This window comes from Erythrolamprus reginae, chromosome 2, assembly GCF_031021105.1.
Source record: "Erythrolamprus reginae isolate rEryReg1 chromosome 2, rEryReg1.hap1, whole genome shotgun sequence".
NCBI classification, from domain to species: Eukaryota; Metazoa; Chordata; class Lepidosauria; order Squamata; family Dipsadidae; genus Erythrolamprus; species Erythrolamprus reginae.
Window position 1 is genome coordinate 339,304,639 of NC_091951.1, and position 25,719 is coordinate 339,330,357.

At 38.0% G+C, this 25,719-nt stretch overlaps 1 protein-coding gene across 22 annotated transcripts in view; it reads left to right on the forward strand.

The window, feature by feature from the left end:
• TCF4 (transcription factor 4) overlaps positions 1-14,892 on the forward strand; it is a 557,076-nt gene extending 542,184 nt beyond the window's left edge. For 13 of the 22 annotated variants that reach the window (XM_070743535.1, XM_070743526.1, XM_070743528.1 and 10 more), the window contains 5 exons: positions 3,029-3,164; positions 4,438-4,588; positions 9,498-9,727; positions 11,864-12,016; positions 14,687-14,892. In XM_070743535.1, the coding sequence (XP_070599636.1) occupies positions 3,029-3,164; positions 4,438-4,588; positions 9,498-9,727; positions 11,864-12,000 (654 nt within the window). In that variant the 3' untranslated portion in view covers positions 12,001-12,016; positions 14,687-14,892. Of the gene's footprint in view, positions 1-3,028; positions 3,165-4,437; positions 4,601-9,497; positions 9,728-11,863; positions 12,017-14,686 lie in introns of all 22 variants that reach the window. The other 9 variants (XM_070743531.1, XM_070743524.1, XM_070743529.1 and 6 more) reach the window with 1 other exon arrangement.
• The last annotated feature ends 10,827 nt before the right edge of the window (positions 14,893-25,719 follow it).

Below are 25,719 nucleotides of genomic sequence, written 5' to 3' on the forward strand. Positions count from 1 at the left end.
GCGCAGAAAGAACATTCTTTGTTGTGCTTTTTTGATGATGTTTTTGATGTTAGGTGACCATTTTAGGTCTTGAGATATGATAGAACCGAACTTCTTTTTTCTTGAAGAACTAGCATAAGAAATAAATGGGTATTAAACCAGGATTGAAATGCTCCCGGTTCGGGCGTAGCTGCCGGTGGTCGGAGATCCTGTAGCAAAGGCAGTGCAAGTCTTTGCCCACCCCCCCAGATGCCACCATTTGGGTTCTTTTACCCTCTATGCATGTGCAGAATGCTTTTTGCCTGCGCAGAGGGTAAAAGAACCCAAATCAGGAGTGGGCTCCTCTTATCTTTCCACCGATGCACTGCATGCAAATTGCGATATTTCGTGCATGCATTCCCTAGCGCGATTTTGCTTTCACACATGCGCAGAGAGGCATAAATAAGAAGAAAAGATGGTGGCACACCTGACCCGCAGCAGGCACAGCTGAACCAGGAGCATTTCACCCCTGTATTAAACATCAGGTTAATATTCTAAAATCCTGTGTTCACAAATATTTCACAAATCCTGTTAGCCGCCCCAAGTCTTCGGAGAAGGGCGGCATACAAGTCTAATAAATAATAATAATAATAATAATAATAATAATAATAATAATAATAATAATAATAATAATAATAATAATAATAATAATAATTTTCTCAGATAAATGAGCAGTAAAGAGAACTGGTGACATATTTTCAAGACTGGGATTTGCCCAATAACTTTTAATTGCTGAGATCTCCCAGAATATCATCAATGGACTTGGTTTCACCCCATTGTGGGTGATGAATACTGCCACCTCCCTTTTATCAAATTCTTCAGTAATCTTTTTCTAAAATTATGGTCATTTGATACAGGCAGGAAATATTATTTAGCCTACGTGCTTGATTTAACAGGAAATTACCTTGAAATAAAGTACCATTCATCATCTTTTGTCCTTATCATCTATCCATATTTTTAATTTTGCTCATTGTACGTGTGCATATAAAAATATATTTGTTTCCTCAGTTGGTGAATTCAGAATACCATTTAAAAATTATTATGAGAGTGTGAAGTACTTGAATGTGATCCCAAAATGGTCCTTCAAAGTGCAGCATTTAGGAAGCAAGTCCAGCATCTCTCTAAAACTCTTTAAGACTAACTCAAGAGCTAGCTTTCAGATAGTCTATATGGCTTAAGCTGTTGGCATCACAAGATCTACATCAATTGAGAATACAAAGAACACCTGTTGCAAGTGTCATAAGAGAAGGATCAAAAGTGGGTGTTCTCTATTATGTTTCTCATACTTTGGAAATGGTTAGAACTGTGATGGCAAACCTATGGCATGTGTACCACAGGTGGCACATGGGGTCATATCTGAAGACACACATAAGGGGGGCATTTGCCCAGGTTCACCTGGAGCACCAGTTGCGGCCATATCTGGACTGGGAGTCACTGCTCAGTCACTCATGCCCTCATCACCTTGAGGTTCTACTACTGTAACGCTCTACATGGGGCTACCTTTCAAGAATGTTCGGAAACTTCAGATCGTGCAGAATGCAGCTGCGAGAGCAATCATGGGCTTCCCTAGGTATGCCCATGTTACAGCAACACTCTACATCCTATCAGATTGGCTTAGTTCTCCTAGTTGTCTCCTCCCCTCTTCATCCTGCATATGTCTACTTATTCAGGGCTTGCGAGCAGAGCTTTTTCTTGTTGTTTAATGTTTGTACAACACCTAATCATTGTAGACCCACTGGTGATAGCTGTAGTGGCAACAGCAATAATAGTGGCAATGGTACATAAATAGCACTTCTGTGGAGTCAGTGTTTTGAATAGCTAAACCTTGAGTATAGCTAAACCTTGAGTAAATTGTCTTATTATTGATTTTGAGTACTGCTTGCATTGTGTAAAAAATAACATAGTGCCCTTATGCGTCTTTTCTTAATCCTGTTCACTGGTTTAACTCAACAGGCACATTGAACACTACCAAAAACAGAAAATGAAAAAAAAGGGTTTCCGTTTAGCTAGTTCCATCAATTATGCCAACAGCACCATTACTCTGATACCTTCATGCCTACAATGATGGCCTTAGTGGTGTGGTTAATAAAATGTTGATAGATCTATTATCTGAAGCCATGATATTGGCAAGAGCATCTCCTCCTTTGGAACCGGAATGATCTAATAGAGAAGATGAATTTACTCTGAGACTGGGCTTCTGGTTCCTGGAAAGCCAGGGGATGGATGGGATGGCGATGATGATACCATTAGTACTGCTACTACCACTACCACTAAAAATCGGAGTTTTTTGCAATGCTTCACTAGCTGCCTTGTCAGAAGCTTAGCTGCCGTTACAAAAGCAGAGGAGAACCCAGGGAGAGAGTGGCTTGCCCGAGAATCCTATCCCCTAAAAGGGAAGTTGGATGCCAAATTGAAATTCCTGCAGGATTTCGGATAGCAGTGAGGGAATTGAGAAGCCCGCAATTAAGCATATGGGCATTAAGATAATTGTCAGATCTGTTGGCGGACATGATAGAAGACAGATGGGTACGAATCAGCGTCTCTTCTGCAGCACCCTGGGAGACACAATTTGATGTTTTACCTGCCTGAGCTCCTTTGCTGTGTTTGTCACTAAATGTGCTGCACAGTGCCTTACTGACTGTTAAGTGTTTTATATATACATGCAAAACACTTCATTATCAGAAAAATATCAGCACTTCCTTTTCATTATCAGCAAAAATATGTTATATGCATGCATGCATGCATGCATGCATACATGCATACATACATACATGCATACATACATACATACATACATACATACAATATATATACAATATATACCTATCACAGAGCCTCGGCGCCCTCTAGTGAAACGCTATAAGGAAACCTTGCCATGATGTTTAAATGCCTGTTTATTTCCAGTATCTCCCCAAGCTATTGAATAGGAGACTCAATGGCTTCTTGGCTTGTTTCACTTAAAACGCTCCTGTTTACGTCTTTCTTTCTTTCTTTCCTTCTCCTCTGGCAGGTTGGGGCACATCGTGAAGATGCAGTTGGCCTTCGGGGAAGCCATTCGCTTGTGCCAAACCAAGTTCCTGTTCCACAGCTGCCAGTGCAGTCTGCAACATCTCCTGATTTAAACCAGCCTCCGGATCCTTACCGAGGTATGTGCAACATTTCTTGGACCTTGATTTGTATAATCTGTATTACCAGTTCTATGACGGCAGGCTTCAAATGTCAGGAAAGTAGCCGCATAGGAGAAGAATGGAATGGAGAATGGAAGGGAAGGGGAGAGGAGAGGAGAGGAGAGGAAGGGATCTTAGAGGTCTTCTAGTCCAACCCTCTGCTTAGGTAGGAAACCCTACACCACTTCAGATAAATGGTTATCTAATCATGGTGGATTAACAAGTGGAGTTGTTCTTTATTCAAGCCACACCCCTACTGAAAGACTCTCCTTATAGGTGATGAAGAAGAAGAAGAAATATTTTTATTGGCCAAGTGTGATTGGACACACAAGGAATTTGTTTTTGATGCATATGCTCTCAGTTTGCATAAAAGAAAATATAGATTTATCAAGAATCATGATGTACAACACAATGATTGTCCTAGGGGTCAAATAAGCGATGAAGAAACAATCAATATTAATAAAAATCTTAAGGATACAAGCAACAATTTACAGTCATACGGGGGGGGGGGAATAGGTGATAGGAATGATAAGAACAAAAGCTAGTAATAATAGTAGCACAGACTTTGTAAATAGTTTAACATTATTGAGGGAATGATTTGTTTAGCAGAGTGATGGCGTTCAGGAAAAACTGTTCTTGGAGAGGTAAATAGATAACAACTTGCCAACTAGTTAATAATGTGGCTTGTTGATATAAATTATTAAAGGTGGCGTATTAAAACCTAACATTCCAGTATGCACAACCACATTTATTTGGCTCGACACTTAAATAATTCTTTTTGAAATACAGTGAAATCTTCAAAGAAATTTTGAAACCATTTAAAATAGTTTTAATGGCCATGGTGGTGCATTGGTTAAAATGCAGCAATACAGGCTAACTCTGCCCATTACTAGGAGTTTGACTCTGACTGGCTCAAAATTGACTCAGCCTTCCATCCTTCGAATGATGGAAAATGAGGATCCAGATTGTTGGGTCAATATGCTGCTATCGTAAACTGCTCAGAGAATGCTGGAAAGCAACATGGGGCGGTATAGAAACCTAAGAGCTATTGCTATTTAATAACTATTTTCATTAAATGGATTTATTTTTCTTTTCTTTTTTCTTTTCTTTTTCTTTTTTGCAATACAAGTAGATTATTTATCTAGTGCCCACACAATTCTTAAACATTGTTACTATAGGTGATATGCATGTTCATCTACGTGTTGTACGAACGCCCACGTGCAAACCTATCCTTTTGTTCACTTCTGCACAGGCATGCCAACTGGACTTCAAGGGCAAAGCATATCTTCAGGGAGTTCTGAAATCAAATCTGATGACGAAGGAGACGAGAACCTCCAGGACTCGAAATCTTCCGATGACAAGAAGTTGGACGATGACAAGAAGGATATCAAATCAATTACTAGGTCAAGATCTAGGTAACCGTATATAATAGTGTCGCTTCATTTAATTCCTTTATTGGATTTCGATGAAGTGAACAGAACAGGAAGGAAACACTGGAGGTTTTTTTTCCTGCTGGTCAAAATGAAACCAAAAACTAATAGCCCTTTCGTAGAAGTACTAAAGAGCATCTGTTTGGAAGCTTGTACTCTAGAAGGGCTGAATTTGGGGAAAGGACAAACGCTTAGGCTTAGCTGTATGTAGACTTAAATTGGAGTCACTTTCAGTGGTCTGATGTACCTATGAAAACACACACAAAAAACCACCATTTTTATAATAGTTATTTTATAATAGTTAGGTGGACTACACGTATTCCTGGGACTTAGCTGTAATCATAGCTGTAAGCTGGAAACATCAGAGTAGCTTGTCCAATTTACGCAGAAGTAATTGTTAAGATGATCTAAGGCACATTGCCAAGGTTTGGAAAGAAACTTGAAATAATCCATCAACTCTCGTTCCCAATAATAATTTGAAACCCTTATGTAGACCATTATTTCTTGCTTATAGGCATCGGCATGCAAGATTCTTCTTTCATTACCACTGACCCTTAGTCTGTTCCTTATGTTTTTCATAAAATATATTGGATTTCATCAGCAAGGGTGCTTCTGAATCATCCTCTATTAAATTCAGATTTTTTTGTCTGGATGACAGAACGGTTATTGAGTATTAAATAAACTGAAGTTCTCCTTGTGCGTGGGTTTTATAAAATGGAGTGGAATGCAGAAAAGTCTTAGATTTTTTTTTAAAAAAAATTATAAAATGTAATTTAATAGAAGGCACTTTGCACTTAGGATAACATTTTTGCTTCTTCAGCATGCCACTATTTCAATCTCTCGCATTGAGTAGCTGGAGGAATCAGTAATTCAGGCAAGAACTATGAAATAGCCTTGAGAGATTCCCTGATGCCCAAATGCATAAAAATTGTATTCTGATTTCTACGTGTGTAAAATACTACATGATATTAATCCCCATAACATAGCAACCCTAATGCCAAAGAAGTACATTTAAGTAAGCTGTGAGAAATGTCTGCAAAGAACATCAAACTGACTCGTAATGTGACAATGAAAGAAACATGCATTGAACAGTATAGCTAAACCATTTTAATTCAGATTGGTTAATGCTGTTGACAGATATTAACTGCTCATATTAATTGTATATCGATTGATTGATTGATTGATTGATTGATTGATTGATTATTACTTCTAACCCTTTCAAATGTGCCCTGAGCATGAAGGAAAAATACAAATTTGGATATAAAACCCGCCAATCATCTTTTTAATCATCATCTAGCTAGATCCTAGAATTTTGTTGGGTCATATTCTTCATCTGGCATTCTTTGGACTATAGTTCATTACACAAATATAGAATCAAGTAAATAAATAGAAGCTCTGCATCCAGTTTTTCAGGGAAAAAGCAGCACTACACGGACAAAAGCCAATTTGGTTTCTGATATTCCTCATGATCAGAGTTGAACTGTGATGTCCTTAATATATTTATTTATTTATTTATTCATTCATTTATTTATTTATTATTTTTATTTATTTATTTTGTCCAATACACAATAAATATTGAAGAGAATAGGAGAAGATGTATGAAAGGGAGAAAAGATATATCATATATGAGATAAAGGAAAGACAATTGGATAGGGGACGAATGGCACACTAGTGCACTTATGTACACCCCTTACTGACCTCTTAGGAACCTGGAGAGGTCAATCGTGGATAGTCTAAGGGAGAAATGTTGGGGGTTAGGGTGACACTACTGAGTCTGGTAAAGAGTTCCACTCTTCGACAACTCGATTGCTAAAGTCATATTTTTTACAGTCAAGCTTGGAGCGATTAATATTGAGTTTGAATTTGTTGCGTGCTCTTGTGTTGTTGCAGTTGAAGCTGAAGTAGTCATTGACAGGCAGGACTTTGTAGCATATGATTTTGTGGGCAATACTTAGATCGTGTTTTAGGCGTCGTAGTTCTAAGCTTTCTAGACCTAGGATTGATAGTCTGCTTTCGTTGGGCATTCTGTTTCGAGGGGAGGAGTGAAGGGCTCTTCTGGTGAAGTATCTTTGGACATTTTCTAGGGTGTTGATGTCCGAGATATGGTATGGGTTCCAGACAGATGAACTGTATTCAAGGATGGGTCTGGCATGAGCTTGGTTGTGTTCTTTCAGACGTTTCATTATCTGACATCAGATGATCTCAGTGCAATGCACTAGAGAGTCAGTTTGGTCTAGTGCAGTGATGGCGAACCTTTTTTCCCTCAGGTGCTGAAAGAGCGTGAGCACGCATTATTGTGCATGCGCGAGTGCCTACAGTCATATTTCAGTGCCTGGGGAGGGTTAAAAAACAGCTTTCCCCACACCACAGAGGCCCTTTGGAAGCTAGAAACGGCCTGTTTCCCAACTTCTGGCGGATCCAGTAAGCTCATGTTTCACCTTCCCCAGGCTCCAGAGGCTTCCCTGGAGCCGGGGAGGATAAAAACGGCCTCCCTCACCCCTCCAGAGGCTCTTTGGAAGCCAAAAAGCCCCTCCCAGAGCCTCTGTGTGAGCCAAAAATCAGCTGGCTAGCACACTCTTGCACGTTGGAACTGAGCTAGGGCAACGGCAGATATGTGCCAGCAGATATTGCTCTGCGTGCCACCTGTGGCACCCATGCCATAGGTTCGCCATCACTGTTCTAGTGATTAAGCATTAGGCTAAAAAGCGGGAGACCAAGTCCTGCTTTATCCATGAAAGCTAACAGGGTGCTTTTGGGTCAGTCAAACTTTCTCAGCCCACCCCAATTCACTGTTGGGTTGCTGTTGCAGAGAAGAAAGGAAGAAGGTGTGTTGGATATGTTCACCACCTTGAACTTTGTAAAAATAATAAAGATGGGATATAAAATATGATTTCAACAATCGAGTTATCGAAGTGTGGAACTCATTACCGGACTCAATTGTGTCAACCCCTAACCCCCAACATTTCTCCCTTAGACTCTCCACGATTGACCTCTCCAGGTTCCTAAGAGGCCAGTAAGGGGTGTACATAAGTGCACTGGTGGGCCTTTCGTCCCCTGTCCAATTGTCTTTCCTTTCTCTCACTTATCATATATATTTTCTTTCTTTCATATATCTTGTCCTCTAAGTTCACTTTACCCTTATATATATTACTACATGTCTATTTTTCTTCCTATGTATTTGTGTATTGGACAAATGAATAAATAAAAATAAATAAATAAATAAAAATAAACAACAAGAAAAAAAATGCAAGACAATATCAGGGAGTACCAAGGACCCTACATTGCTCATTATCCTTCTACTAACTTCCTAAAAACACTGCACATTTCATTCCTTAATAAGCAGCATAAATTTGTGGCATTTGGAGGAATATATCATTCATTGCAAAAATAAAGAGTTATGTCATTTATAACTGAATCCCAGAGTTCAAGGCATCCTATTTCCTTCCTGGTGCATTTCTTTCTGGGCGACCCTCGTAGTTTTGGTTTCAGTATTTTATCTGTTAGAGCTGTGCAGTTCCTTGGATTTAATTCCAGAAAGATGTTTCCAAATGCATAGAGGCACATTCATAGCATCTGATTTGAACCCTCTTAAGCAGATGTGTCTTTCCAAGGTTCTGGGAATAATACATTGCTGCTTTAAAGGGTAGCAAAGAACCCTTGTGGCCGCATGCATTCGGAAGCACATTTCTGGAGTCAGATTTTTAAGACATGCTCAAAACAATTATTCTCTCAAAATTTTATTAGTTTATAAACTACAGAAATACAAAGAAACATGATAATGGGAAGATAGGAAAGGAGAAGAAGATGATGAAAAACTTCAGGGTAAATTGGGGGGGAGCATTATTTTTTTAAATTTTTGGCACAATAGAGTAAGATAATAAAATACAAACTCGGCTTTTTCCTTTTACATAATAATGCATACTAGCCATTTCTATAATAACAAGCCTATCTAATCAGCAAAACCCCAAATCAAAACTTCATATTACTTTTCTACCTCAAGCCCTAAATCCCAAACCAGTTTCTCACAAAAACAAAATTAATCGCATTATTTTCTTTAATCAAGGCAGTCAATTTAGCTATCTCTGCTAACTCCAACTTTTGCACTCATCCATCCATTGTGGGAATCAATGTATTCTTCCATTTTTATGCCTAGAATATTCTTGCCACTGTCAATATACATAACATCGAGATTCCAATTTATTTTTCGAATAGAATAGAATTCCTTATTGGCCAAGTGAATTGGTCACTTATTGGCCAAGTGAATTCCACATAAGGAATTTGTCCTCAGTGCCTTAAGCTCTCATTGTACATAAAAACTGTAAGTGATAAATCATGATCATAGTCATCATAAAAATACATTCATTGTGAATCATAAGATACACTTAGTGATAGAATCTTCATAAATAGTACAAGGAAACTAAAAACAATGTAAATCATAAAGATACAAGCAGCAAAGTTATGGTCATAAGTAGAAATGAAAATAAAGTAATAGGAAAGATGAGTAGAAGAAGAATATTAATACAGTCTTACTAAAGACTTACTTTATCCATTAAGCCAAAGGAAAAGTCTCTGATTTTATCTAGAATGATTGTGGACCAGTTTCTTGAATATATCAAAAGTCATGCTACAGTTGTAACTCTTTCATTGATGTATGTACTGTTTGTTATACTCAATGTGACCAATACCAATGAAACTATATGGTTTTTTAAAAAGTGAAGCATTTTGTTCCTCCAGATTTATTTGGCCTTCTGCCACACTATTCAATGCAACTAAGCTTTACGTTCTTATGTTCCTTTTAAGTAAGGCTCATACGTTGACATGTTGATAAAACCCCTGAAATTTCAACCCCATTAGAAAATCCTGTGCTGTGTTTCTCTCTCAGCAATAATGATGACGAAGATCTGACTCCGGAACAAAAAGCAGAGCGCGAGAAGGAAAGAAGAATGGCCAACAATGCCCGTGAGCGCCTGCGTGTCCGCGACATCAACGAGGCTTTCAAAGAGCTGGGCCGGATGGTGCAGCTCCATCTAAAAAGCGACAAGCCCCAGACCAAACTTTTAATCTTACATCAAGCTGTAGCAGTTATCCTCAGTTTAGAGCAGCAAGTCAGAGGTGAGTTAAGACCAACTTTATCCAATTGATTTGCAAACTCAATCTCATTTAGACAATTTGAAGAAAGACTGGAAACCTTAGATCAGTGATTCTCAACCTGGGGGTCAGGACCTCTTTGGGGGTCGAACGACAGTTTCACAGGGGTCGCCTAAGACCTTGGGAAAAGACAAATTTCCCATGGTGTTAGGAACTAAAGCTTCTATCTGGTGCCTTGGAACATATTTTTTACAATCCAACCAATCAGGCGTTTACAGTGGGGGGGTGTCCCTCTGACCTTCCTGCCAATCAGCTTAAAGCTCTGCTGGGAGAATTGGTGCTAGACTTATGGTTGGGGGTCACCACAACATGAGGAACTGTATTAAGGGGTCGCGGCATAATAAAGGTTCAGAACCACTGCCTTAGATCTTAGAAGGATTACTATGCTTCACTGATGTTGTAATGGTGCAGTAGATTGTTTGTTTGTTTTTTTAATTCGACTTCTATGCCACCTAATCCCAAAGGACTTACAATAACAATATAAATATAAAAACAATCAACAGAAGTAAAATATGCTATCTAAAACTATAAAGCCCTCATTAAAAACCCTGAATAAAACAATCAAGATAACATACCATTCATACGATTTGGCCATGATAGCTGTTAGTTCATGGTTCCCAGGCCTGCTGGCAAAGCCAGGTCTTCGTGGCCTTACAGAAGGCCAGTAGGGTGGGAGCAGTATGGACATTGGGGGGAGGGAATTGATTCCATAGAGCCGGGACAGCAACAGAGGAGGCCCTCCCCCACAGCCCTGCCAACCTGCATTGCTTAGTCGACGGGACCTGGAGGTCTGTGTGCTCTTATTGGTCTCTGGAATGTATAAATAGATATAGGTATAGATGCCTCCAAGTCATAAGGATGCTTTGTTAAAAAGTTGGTCTGAGTTCATACAGGCCAGAACACCACTATGCTATTTAAACTGCTATGAAAAGATCATCCTTACGGTACAAAGTAGTATCATTAAAATGGCTAACCTTGAAATTTAGTCCGCACAAGACAAGCTTGGATCCCAAGAAACAAGTCCCTGATTATAAGTCATTTATAATTCAGTTATAAGATGGGGTCATTATGTGTTGAAGGTAGTTAGCAGTAGGAAGACGATCATATGCTACCCTTTAGTATTCTGGTTTTAGCTTATTTAATTTCTATTTATTTCATTTTTAATTTTTGTAGCTCTGTTCTTTTATGATGTTTGTACGTTGCCCAGAGTCCCATGACAGTGAGATGAGCAGCATATAAATTTAATAAAGGAATAAAATCAAATAAGCCAGTATCACAAAATTCATTGTAAATTATGCTATCAGTCTAGTTATTATTACTCCAAACTCCTAAGGTGGTTAGTATATTTCATAGATAAATTATGTTGTACATCAGGAAACTTGTAAGTTGCAGTGCTTAAAATAACTTTAAACTTCTGATTTGAAGTAACAATTGTTCTGAAATGTAGATGAATCTCTGTCTCGAATGTCACAAATTGAGATGGGCCAAGGCCCGGAGATGAAGACAATTTTTAAGTGGAAAATTAGCCAGAGACATGAGATTCAAAGAATAAAAATTATTTCTCATTATTATGGAGATTCCTGGCCAATTGAAGGAAATGACAGCAGGAAGATCCAGATGTTATACTTGAATGCACAAAGTAGCTAGGCCACAGGCTTTAAAGGTTGTTGTGGGCCCTGAAGCTGGCCGGACTGAGGCCATTTTAAGACTTCAACACTGACACACTGGAGAAGAGAAGAGGGGCAAAGAGAGGGGAATATAGATAGCTGAGATTTGTAGTCAAAACAAAATATTTTCTCTTGGGAACCAAGGTCATTCCTGTAGATATGCAGAAGGAGGGGATTGGAGTCACCTAGCCACTGGACAATATTCTGATTGGACCATGTGACTGATTGTTTTGAGAAAGTGAAAAACTTTTATTTTTAATTAGGTGAAAACCGCAGGAATAGTCAGAGTCAGTTTTCACCAGCCCATGCCTATATGATATACAATAAACTTATTCTTTGAGGAATCTACCTGCCTCAGAGTTTTGTTTGCTGTGGGTATGTTACTTGGAACCCTGAGAGTTGTTTAACATCATCTTAAATTTTGGTTTCACAGAAAGAAATCTGAACCCTAAAGCGGCGTGTTTGAAAAGAAGGGAAGAAGAGAAAGTATCTTCGGACCCTCCTCCACTTTCTTTGGCAGGACCCCACCCTGGGATGGGAGACACATCTAATCATATGGGGCAGATGTAAAAAAAAGGAAAAAAAGGTAACATACATGACCAGTGTCCTCATAGTAACAGTAATACCATGGCTATTTGAAGGCATGCAGCCCTCCTTCAGTGGGTCGACCTCTAGGGAGGCACAGCATGCCATAATTGCCACATCAGAATGAAGTGACAGAGAGAAAGTTTTCTCGATGAGACTACCTCGAATGTATCAAGATCTCTCCTTTTATTGTATTTTACTTTTCCTGACATGTGGTACAGAATAACCCATTCGCGAATGCCACATACATTAAGCCATCCTCCAACTACTATTCACTCATGCACCATATAAGGCTTCCCTTGTGGCTTCCCTATAAGTAATTAACGGAAGCACCATTCTTTGCCTTTTCCTGGATTGTGTGTTTACTGGTGATTAGCAAAGGAATGAGAGTAAGGCATATATTTCCTTATATGGAAGTTAGCTATAGGTTTTCTTCATGTTGTATATCCACATGGTCATGGATTCTGCAACTTGCTTATTCAGCCTGGACTCTTGCTTCCTTTCAATAGAGGAAGAATTAAGGTTTTATACAGCACCCATTTGGGCTAAAACATCACTCTCCAGTAATATTTTATTCTCAAAGTTCAGTGCCTATAAACCTATGATTACAACAGCTATTAGTTTCTTTAGAACAAACATCGCTAGGGGAATTAACATCTAAAGACTGTTTCTTTCCTTGAGGGCCAGTTTGGGGCAGAAACCAGGAGACTGTGAGTTCTAGTTATGACTTCTATACAAAGTTACTAGAGAGAAGATGCAACATTCACAAATAATGGGAAAGAAAGAAAATTGTACAACGGATTAAAAAATTAACTATGGCTTAAACAAAAGCCAAATATTATTTTACTGAAAGAGTGGTAGATGCTTGGAACAAACTTCCAGCAGACGTGGTTGGTAAATCCACAGTAACTGAATGTAAACATGCCTGGGATAAACATATATCCATCCTAAGATAAAATACAGGAAATAGTATAAGGGCAGACTAGATGGACCATGAGGTCTTTTTCTGCAGTCAATCTTCTATGTTTCTAAGTTCACATTTATGACCATTTGTAGCATCCGGTGATCAAACTATCACGGTTTGTAACAGGGTTTTGTGGGGGGCTTGCCAACTGCTAGCTCTTTTTTTTGCAGATTTCGGGCAAACACCCCCCCCCCCCTATCCATTCAGGAGATAACAACATACAACTGAAATTCTGTTCACAATTGCAGTAATTAGTTGAGGACTATCTGTAGTCTCTCTTTCGCAGCCGTAGGAGGAAAAAAAATAAAGACAAATCACTTCCAAAATCTTGCTAAGAAAATGGCAGAGATAATGCAAGAACATCTGCAAGGGTCAAGATTGAGCCACAAATTCACCAATTCCATTTTCTTAGCAAGATTTTGGGCTCTGATCAGCCGCTGGGATGTGTGAAATAGAAGAAGGCCCCATAAATAATCTGGTCCTAAACCCAGGAACAGATTATTAGTTTATAGTTTATTAGATTTGTATGCCGCCCCTCTTCGAAGACTCAGGGCGGCTTACAACATAACAGTGATACAATACATTACAAATCCAATAGTAAAAATTAAATCAATTTAAAAAACATTAATAACATAGTAAAATCCCTTAACTATGCAATCATACACATTCAATCTTAACATTACACATTAATGGAGCCCAACTCACTTAATAATTGTTTGAATTGAAATGTTGGGCTCAATTGTGGCCATCAATCAAAGGATTACCTCTTCTTTATTTCATTTATTTACATTTATTCTGCCCAAAGTCATCCCAACTGCCTTCCATAGGCGGAATTACCAGACTCCTGGTAAATGGCCCAAAATCACCTAACTCGCTTTCGTGTCTAAAACAAGGACTACAACTCACATTCTCCTGGCTTCTTTTATTAAAAAAATATACTTTATTAATTTTTCCATAAAAAGACATACAAACTCACAAACATTTAAAACACATAATAGGGGTTACAATTACCCCTCTTTTCTTGAAGTCAATTTTTAATACAGAAAAAAGGATATATTCTTAAGTCTTTAAATCAATATAATATTTTAAGTGAAAAGAAGAATTTTGTCTACATATTCTAATAAACATAGGGTTAAGTTAATAAGAAAAAAGAAAAACCACCACCACCACCAAAAAATATCAGTAACATTTGGATATATTCATGCAATTTTCGTAACCTTAATTTTAATTTTATTTTTATCTATCCATGTATAAAATTTATTCCAAATAATATAAAAATCAGATTCTTCTTCATCATTCAGCCTTCTTGTCATCATATCCATCTCTGCACAGTCCAAGATTTTTCTAACTACTACTTCTTTTTGGAAAGGGGAAGATGTTCCCAAAAAAACCCAAAACAAACCATTCTCCTGGCTTCTAGTGGCCTTAACCACTAGACCCAACCATCCTGTTAAGGATTCAGCACAGTCTCATTCTGTTTATTCTGCCTCTGTATTTTGAATGTGAAGTGAGAATAATCCTCCACATGTCTTCAGAAGGGTAATGAGTCTCTTCATCTGGGCGATAGAGTAAGGATTGTTCAGAAACGGCTTCTAAAGCCTTTTTTTTTAATATAATAATGTCGAATATGTTGTTATGAAATAAAATTAAGAATTATAAAGTTGATTGCATTTTGGCTGATCTGAAATTTTTCCGCTTCTTTCGCAGGTCCAAGTTGCCACATTTTTCTTCACGTAAACCAGAGACCACTTCCTTAAAACAGCTGTATTATCTTAAAAAACCTATAAACACTTAACCCTCTCCTCCCCTCCCTCCTTTTTGTAATATAATAAGACAAGTCTGAGTAGTTACGAATCGCAGACGCAAGAGATTTCAGCATTCCTGATTTTTTTGAAATAAAAGGGAAAAAAACATAGAGCAACTTGGGGCGGACAACCTCTTTTCAACATATCATTCGGAATGTTTCAAGTTGACAGCTGTCAGTGCACAGCCAGGAGACTGAATGGCAATCTTCTCCACACTGTGGGACAATGCATTTGTGCCTAAACTTCTTTTGGAAAAAAAAAATATAATTAATTTGTAAGTCTTGAAAAAAAAATATTTAATTTAAAAATTGTAAACTTGCAATAATGAAAAGTGTACTTCTGAAGAAAAAAAAATGAACGTTTTCATTGGTGTACTAGTCAGCTAGTGTTTATACTTACTGGATATTAAAAAGGGAAGCTCCGCTACCCTAATATTTACAAAACCAGCAACCGTCCTAATGAAAACTAAAGTAACGACATTAGCCATTCCTTAGGGTAGGAGGAACAGATGGATCTTATAGACCTATGACAAATACAAAACACATGGACACAAAACACACATATATAAATATTATATAAATATATATATAAATATATATATATATATAAATTAGTGACTATGGTAAGCTTTGTTCATTTGTTTCCGACTTTTTTGCTCCTGTAAAAAAAAAGAAAAAAAACAAAGTACGGATTAACCTTTTTTAAGAAAAATATTTTACTGTAAATAAGTTTTGTTTCTGTTGACGTCTCCTTTCTCTCTTCCCCCCCCTCATGGCCCCTTCAATTCCTTATTGTAACCTGTAGTGCCAGCTCTGTTGCTGGAGGGGTTGCGTCCAGGGTGAACTCTGACCCCGAAGGGGCCGCATCCCAGGGCGAACTCTGACCCCGAGGTTGCTTATCACGCCTACAGAAAAGTAGCAAGCGATCTCTTGAGTCCTTTGGGGAGAATACGGGACTTGATGAGGTATGCCTCATGTCGGCCAGCGTAAGCAGCGTTGCCCCCCTAAAGCAGATTCAGGACTACCCAGAATGCTGGGATGTGGGTTAGGAATTCTGGGGGGCTCTAGTCCCTACCTTACAGTCAACATGAGTTTGTGGGGGGCAAGTGGCCCAGGCAATCAAATTTTGGGGTGGAGGGGTGGAGAATTCTAAATCACAACTCTTGCTCTCATTATACCCTATTTCTAAGATTTTCAGAGGTACACGGTTAGAATGCTACAATGTTACCACTGTGCCTTCCAATGTTTATATCATCAAAAATAAAATGTAACATAATCAAAGGTGGCTGTGATTTAACGAACCAGTAGAAATGTTAAATTCATGTGTGTAGCTTAAATACAATATGCATCGAGGCGTTTCAGAATACATGGTCCAAGGTGGCGGCGGGGTAGTTGCTAGTTGTACTTGAGAGTTTGATTTGAAAAAAAGAAAACATTTTAAAGGGTATTCCTGAAAGATAGACCATATACTGCCTCCTCCGTTCATTAAAAAAAAAAATGCCAATATCCAGCTGTCACACAGCGTTAGAACAAGCCTTACCCGTTCTAAAGCATTAAGTTGCACTTTCTTAAGGAGGAGAGAGTAGAACAGTATTTTTGTGGCCAGTATGAACCAAGTTTTTACTTAACGCATATACATTATAGCAAGTATTTGATCAAGCTTATGACACAGCAACTCATCCAATAATTGGATTTCAGGGCATCTAAGCAAGAACCCACAGTGAATCTTCCAAAGATTTACTTTGGGAGACAGGACAATTAACTGACATTGCTCCCAATTCAGTCTTTGTCAGCATCTTTCTGTGTCCGATTCAAGCTTCTGTTTTGTTTTGGGTTTTTTTAAATAGCCACACAAACTTGGCATGTTATTTTTAAACTGAATCTCCCGGTTTGAATCGATTTTCCACCTATCAGCACTGAGTAAACGCCATATACCCATTGAAAACGGTCTAGACCTTCCATCTGTTCTCCTGTTTTGCCAGTTACATAGTAATGAAAAAAAAATACATTTGTAAATTTTATGCAACAAAATGGCAAACGTATCATTATTTTGAAATTGTGTATGTAAAAGTTATATTTTTACATGTAGACTCTTGTTATTATGTGTTTTAATACATTGTATCAAACTTTTGTTTTTTTTTAAAACTGTGTGGTTGAAACAAAATCTCATTTAAATGAAATAGTGAGAAATAAGAATCTTAATTTTATGTTACTGAAAAACATAAAGAACAAATATGGTAGTTTGCCATGTGAACCACCCTCTCCATATCCATAAACATTTTGATTACCTGTGTGTGTTGAAAATTGTAAATATGTTCAGTAGCAGTAAAACTTTTAAAAATACTATTATTTGTTAATAAGTTTCTCAAATGTGGAGGTGGATTAAGCTCATAATAGAGCAGAGATTATGTCAGTTGAAATCAGAACAAGAAATGACTTATTTCATTGCAGATGCCATACTTCTAATAGAATATGTTTAGATGAAAATGTTTGTCTTAAACCTAATTCTTTTAGCATTGGTATTCTAAACATTGGAGGATTCTCTTTTAATTGACCAATTATTAATATAGTTTAGGATTAAAGTTTTTTTATAAAAAACAATTCTAATACTTTTAATGGGAAGTTGTTATTTCAGAGGATAACTTTACGCTAAAAACCTGGATAAATCAAAGAGGCGTTAACTTCCATCTTGATGTCATCAATGAGCATTTCTGCTTGTTTACATTCAGAATGCAAAGATTTCAAATTGTCTGCTCTGTATATAAAATTAATTTTGATAAGAGAGCTATCAACGCAAAATCAAAACGCCGTCTTTTTAATAATTGCCCAGATTGATGACATTTAATCTTGAAACATTCACAGTCACAGAAGATTTGATAAAAAGATGGTTTTCATTACCGGCTATTCAGTACATTCGAACAGCAGGGATGATTCTAAACAGGAACTAAAATGGTGATGTACATAGAACCAATAGAGGCTTAGTTGTTTATAAAACGGTAATCTAATCTCTGTGGTTTTGGACATGGTTTCCTGTTCCATAATGGAATTTAAACTTGAAAATTAACCCGTCATGCTGTTTTGTGTTGTTCAACCTCCCCTTGCTTTAATTTAGTGTGTGATCCTAAGAAATAAGACATCAAGAATTGCTTAACTTTCACTGCTGCTGCCCAGAGTGGGAGTTGTCACTTCTTAAAAGATCTGGTGATGAGGTGGAGGTGTGCGAGTTGTTTCAAATTTGAAGCGTTCCATATACATTCTGCAAGTGTTTTGAGCTCAAAGCAAAGCACCGTGTGAGATTTTGAGATGCTTCCGTGATTGTCAGAAAATCCAGCAGATTTGGAGTGCTTTGCACAGTCGTACAAAGGAGAAGCCACACGTTGTACAGTAATGAACAGTACTTGGGACACTACAGTTGTAGAGATGTATCCAACATGAATGAATCCACCTCCACATTCAAGTAATTTATGAATACGCAGATTAAGGAAATCTGTTCATCTAGATTTTTTTTTAATATTTTTTTTTTACATTTGTCTTACATGTAGCTGCAAAGAACACTAATGTTTATACAACTGTCAGTTCGACCAGTGATGCAACTTGTAATTGATGCAGTCTTCCGATTTGTTTTATGCGTTGATTTCATTGGAAGGGTGGGGATAGAGTGGGAGGAATGCAGAGCAATTTCCAATTTTCCTTGTTCTGTTCAACAGGCACAGTGCAACCTGTGCCAGACCATGTAATAATAGTACATTGCCACAAACAGAGAGAATTTATCGGGTGAGAAAAAGCACAAAGCTTAATCCACTGACTGATACGATAAGGGGCGGGGGCGGGAAATACGATTTTCTAAAGATGGAATACAATAAATTCCAACACAGCAGGAGCACCAAGATTTCTTTTCCTTTCTTTCTTTCTTTCTTTCTTTCTTTCTTTCCTTCCCTCCATCCATCCTTCTTTCTTTCCTTCCTTCCATCCATCCTTCTTTCTTTCTTTCTTTCTTACTTACTTACTTTCCTTCCTTCCTTCTTTCTCTTTTCTTTTATTTCTCTTTTTCATTTTTCTAGCCTCTTCTCATGGGACTTGAAATTGATTCACCTTCGTGCAGTGCTGGTTTGACCATACTCATTTCAAGTATTATAGACTTATGTAATGGTGAAAATATATGAACTGTGGCCTTTTTCATTCTTGTTACTTGTGATGCAACTAAGTGAAGAGACGGAAAAGCAGAGATTTACCATGTATCAGTGCCTGCCTTTTTGTTACGAAGTTTTGTTTGTCTAGTGACCTTTTTGCTATTAAAATAGATGGTAGTACACCCAAGTAGGATAAAAGAAAAGCCTAAATTTAAAAAAAATTAAAAAGTATATATATTTGGCTTATTTTTCACAGGAGCAATCCTTTTATACCACGAATATTGGGGGAGGGAAGGGTGGGGGGGAGACAGGGGTTGTCAGATTCTGAATATTTCTTCTTTGTAGATGTTTGGAATCCTTCTAAGTCAAAGTTTGTTACTTTATTTTACTATTTAAAAGATGTTATTTTACATATGTGTTACCAAGATGAAATTGTACGATAGCTTTTTTTTCTCTCTCTCTATCTCTCTCTCCCGGTTTGTTTTTTTTCTTCTCCTTGTTTCTTTCATCCTTTTTTTTAAGTTGGAGGTTGCAGTGGAGAACTTCTTTTTGTGACCGTATCCATAGCTGCAACATTTAAAAAGGAAAAAAAAAGGGAAAAACGCTAAAAGGGACAAAAAGGAAAAAAAAAAAAGATGAACAGTTACACTTTGATTTTCAACGTGTGGCTGAGTGCCTCGATATATTTTCCACCCCACTCCAAATGTTTTTTGGTGTATTTCTGATTTGTAGAGGTGTCTAAAACAGGTTTGTGCGCCGGAGATCCCTGAAGGCGAAAACACACAGCTTGCTGTAGACCTTTATGTTTCCCATTTTGTAGTTATTTGATGCCGTCATGTACATGACTGTTCTGTAGCAATAAATGTGCCATTTTTATAAAATGTTTCTGACACTTTTCTCGTTTCATTTCATTTTACATTGTTCATTTCTGTAGGTATCAACCAGGAGTCACTGCCTAGGAATGGCCCAATAGGTGGCGCTGTCATCCACCCTCCCAACTCCAAAAGCAAATGGGTTTTAAAAGTGCCCTTGGTGTTCTCCGATGCTCTCCATTCCAGATGATGTGTAAAACTGAAGTTGTGATCAGCCGAGTTCCTCTCGGAATATGATTCCTTCTAGAGGCCTCTTCACTTTTTTTCTTTTTTAAAAACATTTTTCCTCTTTTTTTCCTTTTATTTTCCTTTTTTTCTTTTTTTGCACTGAGTAGTTGATTAAAAATCGACTATTTTGGACATAACTGTAAAAGCACATGTCCTTTTTGGCCTAAGCGGTTGTGTAACATGGCTATGCATTGTAATATAGTTGTTCGACCTGGCCCACCTTTGGCTTGAATTTCAACGGGTGGAGCAAATTGTTTGTAATTCCTCTGTAAAGTTCTTTCTTTTTTTTCTTCCTGAATGAAGGGTGCTACCTACATGTAAATTTGCATTCGTTGACCATCAATTTCTGTAAATACAGCACCTGTATTTTAATGGAAAACTGTTTAATGTACGTGTGAGTAAGTTGAACGCACCTATGAACAATGGACAGACATCGGGGTGCTATGCTGTATGCAAAAATAAACTGAACTATTAGGGTGGGAAAGGATTAATCTATTAAATTCAAAGATTGGAGCAATTATAAAGTCACACACAAGATTGCTGTTGATCACTATCTTTAATAGTTTTGTTGATCATTTTTGTATTCTTAGGCAGAACTTTGTCTTATTACAGTATTGGAGACTGAGCTGTATAAGGGTCCAAGTGGACAAGATCACCTTACTTTGTCCCCATATAAGATATTTGTTAAAGTTGTACATTATAAATGCTGTTTGTATTTATATCTTGTTTTTTAAAAAAGAAGTAATAAATTTTGGTTGGGCCTGTTGCAAATTACTAGTCCAGAAGATATTCTCACTTGTTAGTTGATTCCCCCCCCACTTTTTAGGGAAAGGTTAAACCCAAATTCAAGAAGTCGTATACTAGGCTGCGACTGTTAAGTGAATGCCATATATTATAGGACAGTGAATTGTGATCATACATAAAGGCTATAAACAACTTTTTGATGCCATCTTCTGAATTTTGTAAAGAGGCCATTAAGCTTAGGGTATTGATAATGCCCCAATCTAGAACAATTTCGAAAACTTTGACTTGGCGAGAAATTATCTACACCAGTGGAATATAAATTTTGCATATTAAAGATACAATTCTTTTGGATCTCAGAATATGTGCAAATCTAGTTTGCAAAAAATGATGTTGGGTTTGTCTGAATTGCTTCAGCGTAGACCTGCATAGAGTTGTGTAGTCAGTGCTTTCCAACATTGGTCACTTCGGGTATGTAGACTTCAACACTTGAATTCTCATCCATGTGGAATCAAGGGATTTGAAGACCATGACTCTTAGAAGTGGCCAAGCTGGGAATTAATGTTCTAATCTAAATGAGAGGCAGAGTAGGCAGAAATGAGGGATAGAAGAGGATATACAAGAAGAAATCAAGACAAAAAGTAGAAGCAGAAAGGTGCTTTTTCCAAAAGATAATTGGACTTCTTGGTGTTTTCTTAGAAAATGTTTCCATACTCATCCAAGAAGCTTCTTCAGTTCTAACAGAATGACCTAGATCAGGGGTAGGCAAAGTTGGCTCTTCTATGACAAGTGGCCTTCAACTCCCAGAATTCCTGAGCTAGCATGATTGGCTCAGGATTTCTGGGAGTTGAAGTCCACAAGTCATAGAAGAGCTAATTTTGCCGTCCCCTGACCTAGAGGGTTGTGAATCTCCATGAAATGGGCATCAGAAAAGAAATAAAAATAACAAACCTGATAGTGAAAGAAAAGATAAGAATACATACTCATCAATTTCCTTTTCTAACATCATCCTCATTCTTGTCCTACAGTTGAGTTGGGCCACTAGTCCTTTCTGTCCCAACTCTCCATTCCATTGACTGTGATTGCCAAGTTGTGGTAATAACATCAGGCAGCTGCTGAATTTCAGTCCTGGCCTACATATAATGAATCCCTTTTATAAGCTATTGCTTTGGATTTGATTTTCTACAAATAAAATGTGATAAAAACATGCTTTATCTCCAGTGTTCACTAACCTCTAACAAGCCGCAAGTTTCATACACACATTGTACTTTAAAACGACCCACAAGTAATAATTGCACAACTGCAACATTGAACTCTTATTATAATAATAATAATAATAATAATAATAATTATTATTATTATTATTATTATTATTATTATTATTATTATTATTATTTCTTGGATTTGTATGCTGCCCCTCTCCGCAGACTCAGGGCGGCTAACCACAATAATAAACACAACATGTACAATCCAATCATAAAAAACAACTAAAAACTCCTATTATAAAACCAAATATACACACAAACATACCATGCATAACTTGTAATGGCCTAGGGAGAAGAGCTATCTCAACTCCCCCATGCCTGGTGGTATAAATGAGTTGAGTAGTTTACGAAAGATAGGGAGGGTTGGGGCAGTTCTAATATCCGGGGGGAGTTAGTTCCAGAGGGCCGGGGCCACCACAGAGAAGGCTCTTCCCCTGGGGCCCGCCAAACGATATTGTTTAGTCGACGGGACCCGGAGAAGGCCAACTCTGTGGGACCTTATCGGTCGCTGGGATTCGTGCGGTAGCAGGCGGTTCCGGAGGTAATCTGGTCCAATGCCATGTAGGGCTTTAAAGGTCATGACCAACACTTTGAATTGCAACCGGAAACTGATTGGCAGCCAATGCAAGCCACGGAGTGTTGAAGAAATGTGGGCGAATCTTGGAAGCCCACGATGGCTCTCGTGGCTGCTTTCTGCACGATCTGAAGTTTCCGAACACTTTTCAAAGGTAGCCCCATTTATTTGTTTGTTTGTTTGTTTGATTGATTGATTGACTGATTGATTTACATGATTCCCCTCTCCGAGGACTCGGGGCAGTTTATAACATATAAAAAGAAACAATAAAATACAGTAAGCAAAATCCAATTCATTAAAACTAAGTAACTACTCTAAAATCCTTAATTATATTAAAAATTAATAATGCCCATTCAAACAACAACCATATATAACATTCGTACACCAGTGGCTAAGGTCATTGATAATCATCTATCAACATACCAATCTGCATTATTTTGTGAGCACCACAGTTAGAATAAAAAGAAAGAAAAGATTACTAGCTCTAAACTTGAAAAGAATTGAAAATAGGGGTAAAAAAGAATTTATTAAACCTTTCAGACTAATTTGGCTGCTCCTTTATTATAGAAAAATTAAGATAATGTTATGATAGAAATCAAAATGTAGCTCCTCCCTTTTTCAGGGTGTTTTTGATTATTTCTGGAGATCTACCGGGAAAAGCAAAGAAATGAGCTATTTCAAGTGTCTGTGGAGATTCTCAATCATCCAAGTCATGGCTGCCCCAAAGATGTTTTTTCAAGAGGCAACTGGACTTTCTGGGTCCCCTGCCCCTAACTAAAGAAGCTTATTGGATAAGAAGTGAAACATCTTCGGCGGGGGGGGGAGGGGGAATACACACACACACAAAGTCCAGTCGCCTCTTGAAAAAGCATATAACATACAATCTTTTCTCACAAATAAAGGTAAAAATAGGTGTGCTATTTTTGGCAACTTTATGAGGTGTGGACTTCAACTCCCAGAATTCCACAGCCAGCATGGCTGGCTGAGGAATTCTGGGAGTTGAAGTCCATACCTCATAAAGTTGCCAAGGTTGGAGACTCCTTCCTAGAATAATGATGTAGATTACAATCTGAGTTGGTCATTGGGGGTCAAAGGTTTATTTCTTCCAAGCTTTTGGGTTCATGCTGGAGTCTATCATTGGGACATATTCTGAAGAGGGAGAAATTTCCTAATGACGGGCTCCAGCACAAGCCCGGAAGTTTGGAAGAATAAACCTTTGGTGACCAACTCAGATTGGACTCTGCAAAGTTTTCCCGGATACGAGACTGTGCTTTTGATTGCCTTCTTCAGGAAGACCAAAGCACAGCAGTGGTGTCTTTCAGCGTTACAGGAATGACACATATGAAAAGGGAGTTGAAATCAACAGCCCCTTCCCTGTTGATATTTCTATGAAGTTTGGATTGATATTTTTTTCTTCTTCAAAATGAAGTAAAGTTCTTCCCTTCATTTTCCCTTTATTCTGTTCTATTCTATTTTATATTCTCTATTCTCTTCTCCGAATCTGCGGAGAGGGGCGGCATACAAATCTAATAAATAAACATTATTATTATTATTATTATTATTATTATTATTATTATTATTATATTCTTATCCTATTCTGTTCTATATTCTATTCTCATCCTATTGACCTATTCTATTCCTATTCTGTAACCATGAGATCATTTTTCTTAAAGACTTATTGTGCATTCAACTACATCTTCTCATGTTCTGATGCTATTGACAATTGGAGGTTTGCTTATTTCTCACCTCCACCCCCATTTTCCCCCCAAGAATTAACACAAGACATAAAGTACCCAGACATTTCCTGCTGGGGTACTATGGAAATTAAATAAATATATGGTGCTCCCCTACATCAAACCCTTTGCCTGTCATTCAAAGAAAATATAGCCTGTACTGTATATATTCCACTAAAGTATTCAGATTGGAAGGTACTCAAGCAGGAGATCCTACACCATTTCTGACAAATGGCAGACCAATCTCTTGAAAGTCTCAAGAGATTTATTTATTTATTCAATTTTTATGCCACCCTTCTCCTTAGTCTCAGGGCGGCTTACAACATGTTAGTAATAGCACTTTTTAACAGAGCCAGTGTATTACCCCCACAATCCGGGTCCTCATTTTACCCACCTTGGAAGGATGGAAGGCGGAGTCAACCTTGAGCCGGTGATGAGATTTGAACCGCTGACCTTCAGATCTAGAGTCAGCTTCAGTGGCCTGCAGTACTCTACCTGCTGCGCCACCCCGGCTAATGTTGAAGCTCCCACATCTTCCAAAGGAAAGCTATTCCATTGGTTGATTGCTCTGATTGTCAGAAAGTTCCTCCTTATTTCAAGGTTGAATCTCTCAACTGTTTCCATCCATTATTCTTTCTTTGGTCTTCAGGTGCTTTGGAAAATAGCTTGACCCCTTCCTCTCTTTCGAAGCCCCTCAAATATTGGAACACTGCTATCATGTCTCCCCTGGTCCTTCTCTTCACTAGACTAGCCATGCCCAGTTCCTGCAACCACTCTTCATCTGTTTTACTCTCCAGTCCCCTAATGCATAAAACTTATCAGGAAAGACTTAATGAACTCAATCTGTATAGTCTGGAGCAGTATTTCCCAACCTTGGTAACTTGATATTTGGACTTCAACTCCCAGAATTCCCCAGCCAGCAAATGCTGGCTGGGGAATTCTGGGAGTTGAAGTCCAGATATCTTCAAGTTGCCAAGGTTGGGAAACACTGGTCTGGAGGACCAAAGGGAAAGTGGGGACATGATTGAAACATTTAAATATGTTAAAGAGTTAAATAAGGTTCAAGAGGGAAGTGTTTTTAATAGGAAAGTGAACACAAGAACAAGGGGGCACAATCTGAGGTTAGTTGGGGGGAAGATAGGAAGCAACGTAAGAAGATATTATTTTACTGAAAGAGTAATAGATGCTTGGAACAAAGACGTGGTTGGTAACTCCACAGTAACTGAATTTAAACATGCCTGGGATAAACATATATCCATCCTAAGATAAAATACAGGAAATAGTATAAGGGCAGACTAGATGGACCACGGGGTCTTTTTCTGCCGTCAATCTTCTATGTTTCAACGTTTCTATTCCCCTAATTCCTGCAAGAAAGAATTCAGATGCAGATTGT